At 62.5% G+C, this 14953-nt stretch overlaps 1 protein-coding gene across 1 annotated transcript in view; it reads left to right on the plus strand.

Moving 5' to 3' along the window:
- The window catches only part of MYT1L (myelin transcription factor 1 like), a 296223-nt gene that overhangs the window by 269375 nt on the left and 11895 nt on the right, over nucleotides 1–14953 (plus strand). Inside the window, exons 20-21 of the mRNA XM_072938278.1 lie at nucleotides 3101–3184; nucleotides 4382–4603. Coding sequence (XP_072794379.1) covers nucleotides 3101–3184; nucleotides 4382–4603 — 306 coding nt within the window. The remainder of the gene's footprint in view (nucleotides 1–3100; nucleotides 3185–4381; nucleotides 4604–14953) is intronic.

Raw genomic sequence — 14953 nt, forward strand, 5'->3', positions numbered from 1 at the left:
GAGCAAAGGCATGGACGAGTGAGACAGAGGTGGAAACCGACACGGCAGCGGCCAGGAAAACACGCGCATGGTGACCGAGCAGGTCTTGGTGCCAAGGACGCCGGAGACAGGCCATGATGTCTGGGCCGAGTGCTGAGGGCGCCCGAGAGTTTCCAGGAAATCGTGGGAAGGCAGGGTTTTCCAGGCCAAGGGACAGAATCAGGCTAGTGCGGCCACAGCAGTCAGTGTCCGCTTGGCAAACGGTGCAGAATTCAGCTTGGTCAGCACCTTGGGTTTAAGCGTACGGAAGTGGTTCTCTGTGGGACGATTTCAGGAGTCTTTAGGGGTTTAAATGTCATTCTGTAGAAACACAGAGAGTGACAGGGTGGCCGGTCAGCAGAGGACCTGCTGCTGAGATGTAAGAGGCATCGGAAAGCGCCCAGGGCTGGGCTGGGATGGGGAGCATCCAGGAGAAGATTCTAGAAGATGGAAGCCTCAGTGGGGACATGACACGCAGGGCCAGGGGGAGGAGAGGCAGGAGGGCACCGCACAGGCCGAGAGCCCAGCTTCTGCCTGGACGGAGGCAAGTGGGGAGGCTGCTGTGTGCTGGCAGGAGGCCATCCGCACGGTGGGGTAATTTCTGCTGAAACACATTAGCTGGGAGATTCTCACTGTCCGTGCAGGTTACCAAGGGGGTGCGTCTGGAGGAGAACTGGGGTGCAGTCCCAGGACAGGCACTGTTTGAACTCATTGGAGATTCAGCAGACAGGAAAGAGGACCTCACCTCTTAGAAACAAACGGCAGGTCCAAATGTGGAGAACCCAGCTTCCCGGAGCCCAGCGAAGACACGGGCCACATTGTGGGGACCGTCCCAGGCTCTGCAGAATGGATTCCACGTCACTCCAGCAGCAAGAGGAACCAGGGCTGAGGACCCTAAAGAAGGAGTCACAAGTTCAGACAGAAGGGGAGGGTCTGGGCTTCCCGGCACCCTGTCTGCCAGCACCACACAGACCCCTGGTGCCCCCTGTTTACGTAGAGCGCACGCCCTAGGCATTGTCACCTAGAGCAAGGACGAGGAAGTGGAGGCTGCGGGCTGCCCCGGGCTGGGGGAGCCCCGGGTGCCGCAGCCCAAGGGCCCTCACCCCGCGCGCCTCCAGTGGGACGGCCTTTTCCCTCTCGGGGCTGACTCGGCGGGATCGGCCGCGCTGGGTGACCACATCCATATTTTCAGCAGAAGAGACGTCAGGGCTGATGGACCCCGAGGTGCGTTATTCCCAGGCTCCAGTGCCCAGCTGGCGGTGGGAACCTTCAGGCATGAGATCAGCCAGAGGAGGTCACAGAAACCCACCCGCCCAACAGTGAAATGCTGCCGCGGGAACAAGGCCCCGCAGCCCTGGATCTGCGGGGACATCAATGGTGATGGGGACCCCAGGCCACCGCTGTGCGGGGACAGGAATCTCACTGAAAGCTGGTGCCGGGGCAGGGAGAGGACCCGGGCATGAGGGGCCTCGTCCGCGGCGCCCACCCCCCACGCACGGCTTCTCGGGGGGCAGGGGGCCAGCACCCCAAGCCCCCACAGGGGATGACAGTGCCCCTCCGACCCACGTCCCTTGAGCGCTGGCTGCAGAGTCCTCACCCTAGGAGAGGATTCCAGAATCGCAGCCCAGCCCTGGGTCAGGGCTGTGGTTTCCTCGGAGTCGAGTTAGGTCCCGGAGGGCCCAGCCGAGGACTCGGGGAGGCGGGGGAGGCAGGCAGAGCACGGAGACCAACCTGCAGGCTTCATAGAGAGCGGGCCCGGGGCGAGGCCGGATGGCTCCAGCAGGAAGTCCCAGGACGGCAGCCGTCACGCTGTGCGGAGACGCAGCCCCCACCCGATGCCACAGCGACCTGGGCACAGCTGTCCTCATGAGGGACCGCAGTGGGGCCAGCGGGCTGCGGAGACAGAGCAGGGAAGTGCAGCCCCCACTTTCTAAACTTTTACCATGAAGCGGGGGGAGAGTGAACGAGGCACGCCCTGTGTCTTCTGTCACCAATAAAAGGTGACCGGGAAGCAGCGGAGGGAGACAGGTCGCGTGCGAGGGGAGGTGGAACAGGTGAGGATGGACACAGGGGGGCCCGACACCCCAGCCCCAGGGCTCAGGCACCGGGGCGCCAGGCCCCTGCACCCACCTCTGCCCGCGAAGAGCGGCCTTCCACGAGGGGAGCCAGGCAGCCCCACAACCTTGGGGAAACGCTAAGGAAATGGTAGTGATGGGGCGACGGGGACCGTCCCCTCTTAGGACAGCCGGCCCTCCGCCCGAGGACCAGGACGCTCAGAGAGAAGCCAGACCTGTTGGGGAAACTAGTTCGGACACTCGGGACTGTGACGCAGAGCAGTGACGTCCCACCCGGACGCAGCCCTGCGCCACGCAGGCCTCCCCTCCACGTGTCTCCGGGCATCTGTAAGGGTCCCGCACCTGGTTCTTTAGTTCTGTGCAGAGAGACCCGTTCATTCTGTATATTCTGACATCGCACAGCCTACTAGCTTATTGCTAGCTGTTGCTGAACAGAAAAAATACTCATGTGTATGTGTATATATAAACACATTCCAGCTGGAGAATGTCCTTTAGATAACGTGACCCCTATTTCCAAATATTTCAAAATTAAATAAAATAATCATGTTCAAATTCCACGGGATCGCCTGCAGGGACACAGGAGGCTGTGCTTCACATAAATCAGGACAATGACCAGCATACGGTCCCTCCCAAGACAGAAGGGCTCTGGAATCTGGGGGCAGGCACGGCCCCCGAGAAAGAATGGGGGGCTCCTTACTGTCGCCCTTTCTGTGCAGGGAGCACCCCCTCCCTCAGCGAGGCAGCCCAGCCTCTCCGGCGACTCCCAAGGCTTCTGTTTCTACACGGGGCTGTTTCTCCACCAGCCCTGGGTGCCCTCCTCGCAGGGGACCGACAGGGTGTGAAGGCGGCGGGTGCGCAGAGGGGCTTCCCCCTCGGGATTTCATTTTCCTCCAGGAAGCACCAGCCTCTGGAGGGAGCTGAGTGGAAGTGGCACCGATGGCGATGCAGGGGGAGGCCTCCAGGGAGAACAGTGCGGGGTGTGCTCTGAAACCCTGTCTCTTCCTCAGCCTTTCAGGTTGCCCAAGAGCCAAGAAGAGTGGCATCAGGATAGCGCAGAGCAAGGAGGACAAGGAAGACCAGGAGCCCATCAGGTGCGCGGCCGGGGCGTGGAGTGGGAGTGGGCAGGGCTGCAGGCGGGGTGGGGGGGGGGCGGGGGTCAGGCTGGGAGAGCTCCGTCAGCTGCGAGGACACAGCGTCTGAGCTAAGACCAGGGTTCACCTGCCACCTGGCCAAAAGCGTCCCCTGAATAGCAGGTGAGGTGATGACCCGGTGTCCCCCCAGCCAGTGTTCCAGTAAGCAAGTGATGAGAAAGCTCCCTCTACCCCTTGGTGGAAGAAGCAGCTTAATTTACTGGGAGAGGCATATTCGGCAGCACAGCACTGAAAGTGGACATTTCCCTGACGTCCTAGCTCGTGAGAGTCACTCAGCAGCACGTGCTCTGCCTCCCACTGAGGCGGGACGGAGACCGTCCCCTGGGGAGAAACCAGCGTCCCACTCTCCCCCAGGTGTTGGCCCCGAGCCCCTGCCCAGAGAGCCTGGCTCTCAAGAAACTGTGAGATAAACCTGTTGCCAGCTTCCTGAAATTTTAATCTCACTCAGTGTCTCTGGAGAAAAATTCTGATTACAATGAAAATGGCAATTAAAATGCAAACACGATTGCAGTCCCGCGGTGAGTCGGCCCCCTGCCACACCCACGACGGGAAGTTTCAGAAGGTGCACGAGCTGACTCGCCTCCTGTCGACCTTCAGCTGCAGCCAGTGATGTTCCCGTTTATTTAAAAAAAGTGCTGGCGAGGTCTTAGCTAAATGTCGCCTCTGCTGCGTAAAGTCCTTTCCAGCTGGAAGGGTGTCCTCTGGTCTCAGAACACACAGCCCAACAAACAGCCCTTGAGAAGAACACAGGCTTATAAAATAATCTACTAAAAATAATCCTCCAGTTTCCCACTGACTTTGCATGTTTCCTCCACAAAGATTGTGACTCTGCCCAAAAGTGGTGTCTTTGAAACAGACGCCTGCGTCGCACTTGCTTCGACAGCGGGTTCCTTTCTCCACCGGCCGGCGTCCTCGGTGCTCACTGAGCGTGGACGTTCTGCTCCGGGACACCTGCGGGTCCGGGTCTGGGAGGGCGAACTACTTCACGGCTCCACTAGGTGGCGCACGTCAGCGGGTTTTGTCTTTCCCGTCTTTCCCTCCTGCCGGAGCAGACGGTGCCGGGTTTCCCACGACTTGGCCGCAGAGGCCGCCGGTACCGGCAGCAAGGCAGTCACGTGCGTCTCTCTGTCTGCCCAGGTGCCCCGTCCCCGGGTGTGACGGCCAGGGCCACATCACCGGCAAGTACGCCTCCCATCGCAGCGCGTCCGGGTGCCCGCTGGCGGCCAAGAGGCAGAAGGACGGGTACCTCAACGGCTCCCAGTTCTCCTGGAAGTCGGTCAAGACGGAGGGCATGTCCTGCCCCACGCCGGGATGCGACGGGTCCGGGCACGTCAGCGGCAGCTTCCTCACGCACCGGAGGTGAGTGCGCCTGCCCGGCTCCCAAGCGATCCCCGGGTCGAGGGAGAGAATGCCGGAACCCGCGGCGCCAAGCGCACGGCCTCCGTGAGGTCTGGGGAAAGAGGGGGGCGCACATCGATTTGGGAAGGCGCAGACTCGCCCTGGCCCGGCCGTGCGCGGGGCGGGTTTCCAGGGGCTCCGATCAGGGTCCGCGGGGAGAGAGGCTGCGCTTCGCACACGTGCACACGCACGCAAGAGCGTCTGTGGACTTAGTTGCTCGTTTCGGCTGAAGACTGCAGGCAGGCCCCCCTCGAGGAAGGTGGGTGCAGCTGGGCTCAGGGCCTCGTGAGGGACACCACAAAGCCTCCCGGGGAACCAGTCGTCATCGCTTAACTTAAAGAGGAACGTGGGGCGTCACACTGCCTACCCGACGGCCTGCCCTGTTGAGTCGAGTGGCCCCTGTAGGAGTGAGGACTGCGGGTGTGGGCGAAGCACAGAGGTGCCCTGCTTCCTGCGAGGGGGGGGGGGACACAGCGTCACACACACGACGCAGCCCCTTGGGGCTCGTCGAGCTGGACCTCTCCGACCTCCGCCTTCCGCGTAAACACTGTGCACCCGCCGCAACCTGCAGAGCCCTGCTGAGCACGGGATGAGCCGGGAGGAGTGACGGGTGACCACGGGCCCCAGCATTTGTGGGAAGGTTTGTTTTAGTGTAAAAGAAGTTCTTGCCCAGGTAGCAAACTCAGACGGGACCAGCGGGCCTGGGCAGGGACGAACGTCTTTCCCGGAGTCTTTCCAAGCGGAGTCCCCGCTTCGCAGGAAGTTCCTTTGAACAGAGAGGCACCCAGCCCTGCTGAATGCGTCCGGGGGGAACAGAGGCCCCAACCCCTACCCCACGCCCGCTTTTCCCTTTGAATGCAGGCAGGTCTCAGTGTGTCGTAGGCACCTGCAGAGGACACGGTGTAGTGCCTTCGGCAGGATTCCCCTGGCCCAGCTGGCAGCAGGCAGGTGCGGGCTCGGCGAAACATCTCCTTCCACTCAGAGCCCCCCTGCTTCCCAGTCACGGGGTCCGGTCTCCGTTCCAGATGCAGCGCCGCCCAGGGCCGGACAGGGAGCTCCCTTCCGCAGACACCTGCTCGTCCCTGCGCAGCGGGCCCTCGGGATACAGACCTAGAGGCAAAAACCCTTGTCCCAAATTCTGATAGGCCGGCCCGAATGCCCCCCAGAAAGCTCCGGCTTCCCTAACTCTTCCGTGGTCCGCGAAGCTTTCAGACGACGGTGCACCCCGCCCACGCGGCCCCTGAGGAAGGGCGGGCACGTGCTGCTGAGCCGGGGCGCGTGGAAGTGGGTCCACTTCTCCGAGTAACGCGGAGCGCCCCTGGGTTCCCGAAACCGCGCAGGAGCCGGGCGTGCGCGGAACGCTGGAGGTGTGGCGTCCGCCGTGCCCCCGGACCTTCGCCGCGTCAGTCAGGAGAGTAATGGCCTCCAGGAGCCGCGGGCAGGCGGGACCCCTTCCGCGGGCGGGCCGCTCGGCGCGTCCTGCGGCCGCGCGAGGACGGCGGCCCCTGACTCCCGGAGCCGCTGTGGGCGGGGCCGCCGCCACCTCGGCCACGCCCCCGCCCTCCCCCCGCCCTCCCCCCGCCCCCGCGCACCCGCTGGCTGACACCCAGGGGCCAAACTTAGGGCCCCGGTGCAGCCTCTCCCGGGTGTCTGGCCTTCCTGTCTCTGTCCCCGGAGGGACCCACCTTCCTGGGGCCTCTGGCTGAAGAGGGAGTTGACTCACACGCAGCCTCGTCCAGGCAGCTGGAGCGACCTCAGGGCGCAGGTGCGCCTGGTGAAGACAGCTGGTGGCTCGCTGACTCGGACAGAGCCTCTCTGCTCTGGAATCCCTGTGATGAGCCCTGTGCTCTGCAGACAGCTCACCCAGGGCGTCGAGGGGGTCCCGGGAGGCGCCCCGAGTCCAGGGCACACCCGACAAGCCAGCCGGCCGCGCCCACCCGGCCTGCGCGGGGCGGGGAGGCCGGGGATCCGGGCGGGGACACCGGGCTCCGCGGGGCCCAGAGCTGGAGGGCAGAGCCTCGGAGCAACTCAGAAGCGGCTCTGTCCCCGTGGGGCCCTGCCTGAGCGGCAGATCTTTGATACTTCGCTGCGAGAGCGTGTCGCAGCCATCTGAGCCCCCGCCTCGGCGCTCTGAGCAGGGGCGGGGGCGGGGATGTCATGTGGAAAGTGTTCAGACCTCCCTGGAGCCCCGTGACCGGCGGCCACCGTCCTGGGTGTGACCGTGTGAAGAGACCCAGGGCGGGGACGGGGGTGAGAGGGGAGGACAGGACCCTGAGAGCCTGGACCTACCTTCTTACAGTTGTGTAAACACACGGAACAGCGAATGCACCATTTAAGCACTTTCACGTCCAGCGCAGGGCCGATCAGCACCCACGCACCGTCCAGCGGGCATCAGACCAGCCTCCCCAGAGCTCTCACGGGCCAAGCACAGCTCTGCCCCCCAGCGCTAGCTCCCGGCCCCGGCCCCGGGCCCGCCGTCCAGTGGCTCCAACTCTCAGGGCCTCACAGGAGTGGGTCACAGGGCTCCAGTCCGTCTGCGACTGGCTCATCCCCCTGAGGGGCCCAGGGCCCGGCCGCCCACCCAGAGCTGGCAGGTGGTTGTCCAGACCTTCAAGGCCCTGGTGAGCCCCAGGTGAGGCGCTGAGGTGAGGCTCCTTGTGCATCGCACGCGCCCTGAAAACAGAGCAGCTTTCAGACTCAGAAGAAAGACCAGACGAAACAGGTGCCTGTTTATTGTCCTTTTCCCGGAAGCTGTGACAACCTAGTGATACAGAAGGTGATGGGGAGCCCCTGCCACGGCTTCCGGGTCCCGGGAAGCCTGCTCACCCCGATGTCCTCCTGGGGAGGCCACCACACAGGTGTTCAAGTACAAGGACACAGAGGTGGCACACGCTCCAAGCGCCCTGTTTGCTGCACAATCATTTCCTCCCATTTCACATTCATCCCGGTAGGGACGGGGCAGGGTGGGGGTGCTGTTCCTGAACAGAGATGCTGTAAGGACGTAGGAAAAGACTTTACGGTCAGAACTGGCTGGTCAGAACCCGCGGGTGAGGTGGGAGGCAACCCCTGCGAGTGCGCATCGCCGGCGAGTGCTCAGGGGTCGCGGACAGCTTCCTTTAGGAGCATGAGAAAGGGGATGCAGCTGGGTGAGATGGGGGCTGGAGGTGCGGGCCTACAGCAGACAAGTGACTGTGCACTGGGCGCCCGCCGGGAGGCACCTGGGTGCATCGGTCATCAGGAGCAGAAAGAGAAACAGGGTGTCGCCCTGCTGCAGGACACACAGGGAAGGATGCAGGCTCGGGGGCACCAGTGGTGGAGTGGACGCTGAGAGCAGGGTCCAGGGTGGCGGGAGAGCAGAGAGGCGGGAAGGGCCTCACTGCCTGGGAAGTCACATCTGAGTGCCGGGTGGGCACCCATGCTTCCTGACCTGACCTGCTTCCGCCCGGGGGCCAGCACCCCGTCCTCTGAGCTAGCCTTCCGGAGCTGCCACAGCAAGGCTCCTGCAGAATTCGGTACCCATCAGAGCAGCCCAGGCCTCTGCGCCTCCCCATTGCCCAGAACACCCTTCTCCACGCCCTCACCTGCCCAGAAATGCCCCCTCATCCTCCAGATAATGCTGCTTGATGAGATCAGGGCTGCCTGAGCGCCAAGCACCTCTGTCCTTAGCTTCACACAATCTGATGAAATAGGTACCCTCATGACTCCTGTTTGAAAGATTAAGATTTAAGTCAAAGAGAAGTGATGTGCTGTCCAAGTTCATGGAGTTTGTAAGTGACAGAGCCAGGGTTCAAACCCCGGCAGCCCAACTCCTCCGAGCCAGGGCCCCCTCCCCTGAGCCAGGACCCCCTCCCCCGAGCCAGGACCCCCTCCCCCGAGCCAGGGCCCCCTCCTCCGAGCCATCCTGCCTCTTCTCAGCACTGATGGTTTTGCCAACTTGGTGAAACGGCCCTGACTCCTCTCTCTGCGTGGGCAGTCCCATCCCTTCACGTCCCACGACTGCATCAATGCAGGAACCCTGGCTCTGATCTGAGCGCCTGCGTGGATGGGACCACGTCTTAGCTCCCGAGCACCCACACGCTTCGCTCGTGCTTGCACTTGTAGCCTCTAGGGAGTGTTTTCCTGCACCAGTGACTTGGGGCATTTTTTATAAAATTGATCAGAGCTGTGTCTAAGACTGGGAGCAGCTGTGTGTCCACCAGATGCCGACCGAGGCACTGGAATCTCAGGAGAGACAGGAGAGCTTCAGCAGGTGCCTGAGGGTCCAGTGACCCGAGAGCCCAGGGCCAGGGTCAGAGGTGTCAGGCGCAGGGACAGGGAGAGAGGAAGGAGAACGCTCCACCGGGGCCTCACCTGACTTGGGGGTGATGGCGTCGGGACTGGTGCTCGCCGTGGGGCCGGCAGAGGCGGTGGGGGGGGGGGATGGGGGTGGGTTCTTACCTGCTGAGCTTCCTTACGTGCAAGCATACCGATTGTAACTCGCCGTCACCTCACTCCTACCCAACTCTAAGTAAAATTAGGAAGACCCTCCAGAATTAAAGGCATGATTCTAACACTAATGTGTAAATAAGTAAATGATCTCAGAAGAACGCCATCTCTCAGTGGGCGCCACCAAGTAAACTTTTTAAAAATTACCTCCCAGACCTCCTTGCACTGCTTCCGCCCAGACCGCATGAACTAACGTATTTATTTTCAGTTTCACTCCAGTCCTCTGTAAATGGGATGCTGCCTGTCCTAGAATGTGGACATTGCTTGATACTTCCAGGAAAACGGTAGTCAAGACACATCACCGTACTGAGTACTGACCACGAGTTGTTTTCTTAATCAGTCGTCTCGTGAATGTGAGCATGCGCTGGGACGTGCTCACTGCCTTAACAACACTCGGACTGGAGCCAGCCCTGGATGGGCGGGCAGGACAGGAGGCCTCCAAGGTTTGTCTTCACCCCACAGCAGAGCGAGGAAAGGAGGCTGCAGCATCCAGCTGGGGACGGGGCTGGTACCGCCCCCTCACATCCCAGGGGGAGCCCAGTCCACAGCATCACCGAGTGCAAGAGACGCTGGGAGATGCAGCCCACGTGGGATGCTGGGGAACGTGTCCACCCAAAGTGCCGGGCGATGCATTCCTCCCGAGCCCAGGGAGAAGGGGAAGCGTTCATTTATGCACCTGACCCTCCGTGATGTCGAGAAGCCATAGTTTTTACCAAAACCTGGTACACAGGTGACCACAGCACCTTGAGGTCCACGTCGTTCCCATTTTAGAGATGAGAACAATAATGCAGCCAGCCAGCACGGAGAAAGTCAGGATTCAACCAGGGACTACCTCGTGCATAGACGGCCTGCATCTCAGTCTGTCTGTCTGGATGCCTGCAAGACTGAGCACAGGACTGTCGCAGGGCAAGCACTGAAGAAACCGTGGCCACTGAGGGCATGCGACCAACCTGCCCCAGCTCCTGTGGGGTGGACGCCAGTGAGAGGGAGGAAGTGGGCAGGCCTCTCCCCACCCAGCTGCCCCAGGAGGAGCGCCCGCCGCCCTGGGCCTCCCCGGATGGGTCCCTGTCTGCCTTCTGCTCCCTCTCAGGCTGCGACCACGGCCACTCGCCAAGCCATGCGTGTGGACGGAAGACACCGAGGCAGCCCAGCCATTTTCACTCAAGAGTGATAAACCCAGATTCCAGCCCAGGAGCCCGGTCCCAGCTGCAGACCAGCCGGGGCCCGCCGCCCCAGCTCTTCTCTTGTCCTTGGACACTCGACTCTCCCGCAGGGACAGCCTGCACCCCTCCTGCCCTCCCTGGGCCCCGGCGCCCCGCTTCTGCTGCCAGGGGGCAGGTCGGAGGGAACAGGAGGGGTGGCCAGGGCCCTCCTCCAGCTGTTGGCTTCTGTCTGACAAAAGCACACTGGAAACGCCCTCCTTCCCTGTACAACCTGAGAGGAACACCCACAGCCGCAGCTTCTCTGGGACCCGCAGGAGAGGAGAGGGCTCAGGGGACCCCCCTCCAGCACCTTGGACGACCTAGCTGTTTGACTGAACTCCAGAGTTCAGTATTTGTCGGGAAGCAGGAAGGAGGGAAAACGCAGACCCATCACCTGTCCCAGACTGCGACTCGCATGGGGCCTGCGAGAGCTGGCTCACAGCGGCGGGCCCACCGGGCTGAGGCCGCCACGGCCGCCCACAGCCCTGCCGGGGAGCACCCCCCAGGTGACGTTTGCAGACTCTCTCCTCCTGGGGCAGGCGCGTCCAGCTCCCCGTCTGCCCTGAGTCTGGGCACAGCCGGCAGAGGGGACACCAGCCCACCCAGCCTCCCCCGCGGCCTGGACTGAGCGCCCCCTATCCGGTCTCCTAGACAGCGTCTCACCAGGTCTCTAAAGAGCCAAGCACGCAGGGCTCGAAGCGACACCCAGCCGCTTTTGGATTCTGCAAGTGGGAAGCCCGGCCCGGCCTCCAGGCCGCTGCTCGGGCCCCACTGCCTGGAACCAGGTTTCTGCAGGCGCCTCCCCAGCTGAGCCCGTGGCCCCCTCAAAGCTCAGCCGGAGTCTTGGCAGGGTGCAGTTCCTGGAGCTGCCAGGCCCCGGGCCCATGTTCTTGCTGCTCTTGGCTGGGGTGCCTCTCGGGGCTGCTCTCGTGGCCCCCTCTACCAGGCAGGCAGGCAGGCTCGCTGTGCCCGCCCAGGGCTGTTCTATGCACTGGCCCCGAATCGAAGGCGCGACCGCCCCATCACACGCACCCCTCCTGCAGGACAGGCTTGACCCAGCGTGGGCACCACACAGGGACCCCCGGGTGGCCCCAAGCTCCGCCTCCCACAAGTATCCTGTTTTAGCCACAGGGCAGGGGTCTTTGGAGAAATAAATCTCTTACTACAGCCTCTGCCCTGAGAAGCTTAGCCGGCCGTGATTTTACAGGAAAGAGCAACATGCAGACAAAAAATTAACAATAGGAGCAAACAAGAGACTGAACTTTTCAGAGCTTTCCAGTCCAGAATGTGATGTAATCTCCATTACACACACGGGCACACAGACACACACGACAAACACAACACACATACAACACATGGACACACAGACACACAGACACACACAAACAACACACAACACACACACAGACACACACATGCGTGTGCGCAGCTGAGACCCTCTGGGTTTGCCGCCTCCAGTCACTCCTGAGCAGCACAACATCACCCTCAATTCATGAGCAAACAGGAGGTTTTCAGGAACACGGCAGTTTCTAAAATGTGACGGACGGTAATAGACACAAAGTCCGCCCATTTTCTGAGGCTGCGCTGACCCCGTCCTGCCCCGGCTGCGGACAAGAACCTGGTCTGGGGCCTAGGGCATCCGGGCGCCCGCATCCATCCAGGGGGTCCATCCTGGTGCGCGGGCAGCCCCAGAGGCCTCCTGGGCCTGTCCCATCTGGTCACCCGCCCACACCACTGGCCTGTGTTTTCCTGGGGCCGCCAGGCCTCTCCAGCCACTGGTCCCCAGCCTTCGACCGCGCCAGGCCTTCGGCCAAGGCGGTGGGGCTTCTCCCCTCTGCCGGGCTGCTCGCGGGCCGGAGGGGCGGGGGGCCTGTCACCCCCAGCGTGTCGGGGGCCTCCTCTCGGACCAGCAGCTCTCGGCTCTCTGTGCTCTTCCTTCCCCTTCCAGGGACTCTCCTTCCACACCCACGGCCTGTGCTCTGACTTCCTTCTGCCTCTGGCAGCTCCCAGTCTCGAAGCCTTTGAAACTCAAAGCCTCTTTCTGCTTTCAGCTCTAGCAATGGCTTCCTAAGGCGTAAATGCTCTGGTTCTAGCAAAACCAGTGGTGAAATTAAGAGGAAAACAGAAATGCATCACTGAGAAGCGCTGACTCCCACTCACGAGTCCCTCACTGACCCCAGCCCCCCCCCACCAGGACGGCATTCGGGGGGGCGCCTCCTGTGGCCTGGCCTCCCCAACCCTGCAGTCCAGTCACGGGGGCCTCAGAAACGTGAGGGACAGAGAGGAGCCCCCTCGATGAGGGGGGAGCACCCTCCTCACCCGCCCGGCGCGCTCACGGGAGACCCAGGCAGCTGGGAGTTGCTTCCCTATGCCCCTGAGCGGACAGCGAGGACCTCCTGCTTCCCGGCTCCTTCCTGCCCACACTGTCCTGGGGACGTGTGTTGTGACCCTCCTGCTCTGGCCCTGTTCCTGTCTGAGAAATGCTGGAACGGGGCTGTCTCCGACGGTGTGTCCCCGCCCAGCTGTGCTTGGAGGCAGCGCCTGCCCTGAGACTGCGTTGTGAGGTCACCCCTCCCGGCTCGGCGTCCTCCCTGGGCGCTGGCCCTGCTCCTGCGGCCTTCTGTCCAGGCCTGCCCCTGCCCTGCCTCGTCCTCCGTCCTGTCCCCTCTGAGCAGCGAGGAGTCGGAGGAAACACCCTGAGAACCGAGAGGCCGGAGCCCTGCGTGCTGGCCCCGCAGACGGTGTCACCTGGTGCATCGTCAGCCCCCGTGACGCTAGCGAGACGGGGTGAGACACCCCAGGGACCCCACAGGCCGCCGAGAGTGCCCGCGAGGCCACCACGCCTGCACTGTACTTGGTCAGAGGCTTGGACGTGAGGACCGGTTTACCACGTCCGCCCACTGCTGTCAGCTCCTCCTTGAACTCCCTCTGTGGGCAGACCCTCCCTCCAAACTAGAAAACGCTCGGGCCCCAGGGGGCAGGTTGCTTCCTCTGGAGACACCCCTTGGGGGCCTCCCGGCAGCCCCGCCCTGTCCTGCCCTGTCACAGAGCACGTGCTGGGCACCGCGGTCCTCTGTGCAGCCCCCTGGTCACCGCACGTCCGAGGCTGAAGCTCAGCCCCCATGGCCAGCCCGGGGCTGACGGTTTAAAGAGGCTTGATTTCAGTTGATACAGTTGAAATGTGACCCCCACATGTGGCTGGGGGCTCCCACCTTTGCCAGCCCAGGTCTGAACTCCGTCCTGAACATCGCACAGACCCCCAGCCACACCCCGCTGCCCTCCTGAAGCCCTTACCAGGACCACTGCAGGAGCCCCTGGGTCTCCCTTGCTGGCAGGGGAGAGATGCCAGCAATCTGGTGGTAGCTGACCAGGACCCCAGACGCTCACAAAGGCCTAACTCACCATGATGCTGTCAAAACGCCCTTCACTGAGTGGGACACAAGCAGAAGAAACAAAGTGATTGGTTTCAATGCCTGCTGACTCTGCTGTCTTACCCACAGCCCCCTGCTAATTAACACTGACAGCTGGGAGAGGCCCCGTCTGCCCTGAAGGCCCCGACGGCTGAGCACAGAGGCTCCTGCCCTGTGCTGCCCTCTCTGCAAGGCTCAGGGTGTGCTTTTGACACAGAACATATTTTGGGAGAAACAGGATATTTGGGGGAAAATCTCCAAATTCGTATCCTGGACTGAGAAGGGGCCTCAAGGACACCCGGTCACACTGAGTTAGGGGCAGATTGGATGAATAATCAGAGGTGGGAATTCCTTGGGGGCCAGAGGACACCCTGTGCCCCCAACACATCTGCCCGGGCCCCTCTTGAAACCCTAATTCCCCAGGAAGCAGACACAAAACTGGCTGCTCCCGCGCATGTGGCATGTCCTCTGGGTGTTAGTGCCGGTTTGTCAATGTCTGCAGACCCTGTCCAACACCCAGAGCCAGCTGGACACTCCACGGCGTCCGCACGTGGAGGGCGGCATCTGTGTGCCGTGCGGCGCGCTGCGCATTGTTACTGGGAGGGTCGCGACGGCACAGGTGAAACGGAAACCAGTGAAGCGAACAAGGCATCGTGACAGCGAAACCCGCTGCAAACGGCTGTCGGCACCTGGACGTGTGTCCCTGGGAGGGGAGCGGTCACAGGCCCTTCACGTCGGGGCCCTTTGTTCCCGGTTCGCGGCCCACCCGGCTGTGAGCAGGCATCTGAGCAGCGCGTCCCCGCACACGCTGGGATTTCCTGTTCTCGCCGCGGACAGTCACACCACCAGGTCTTTTGACAGCCCCTGCCCACCGGGAACTCCTACTAATGTAGCCATTTTCAGCAGCGATGTTCTCCTGGAGGAGGTCCCTGTTGGGTGGATGTCCTGATAAAGCCCTGGGCCTCCCGTCTCCTGCTGTCTCCTCCTGAAGCCCTAGCGGCGTGTGCCTGGAGCCCGCCCTGGAATTCCTGGTGCGCGGGTGCTGCCAGACGTCTGGGGCCCCTGGCGGGCGCGCTGGGCAGGCACGTTAACCATTCACTGCACGGGGTCTAGATTCTGTGGCCTGTCGCGTCCACGCTCAGAGACGTTTCCAAAGGGCCTCTGAGTCTCCACTTCAGAACTGCACTCTGGAGTGGGGTCGCTCCCCGGCAGCA

The sequence above is a fragment of the Vicugna pacos genome, chromosome 15 (assembly GCF_048564905.1).
Source record: "Vicugna pacos chromosome 15, VicPac4, whole genome shotgun sequence".
NCBI classification, from domain to species: domain Eukaryota; kingdom Metazoa; phylum Chordata; class Mammalia; order Artiodactyla; family Camelidae; genus Vicugna; species Vicugna pacos.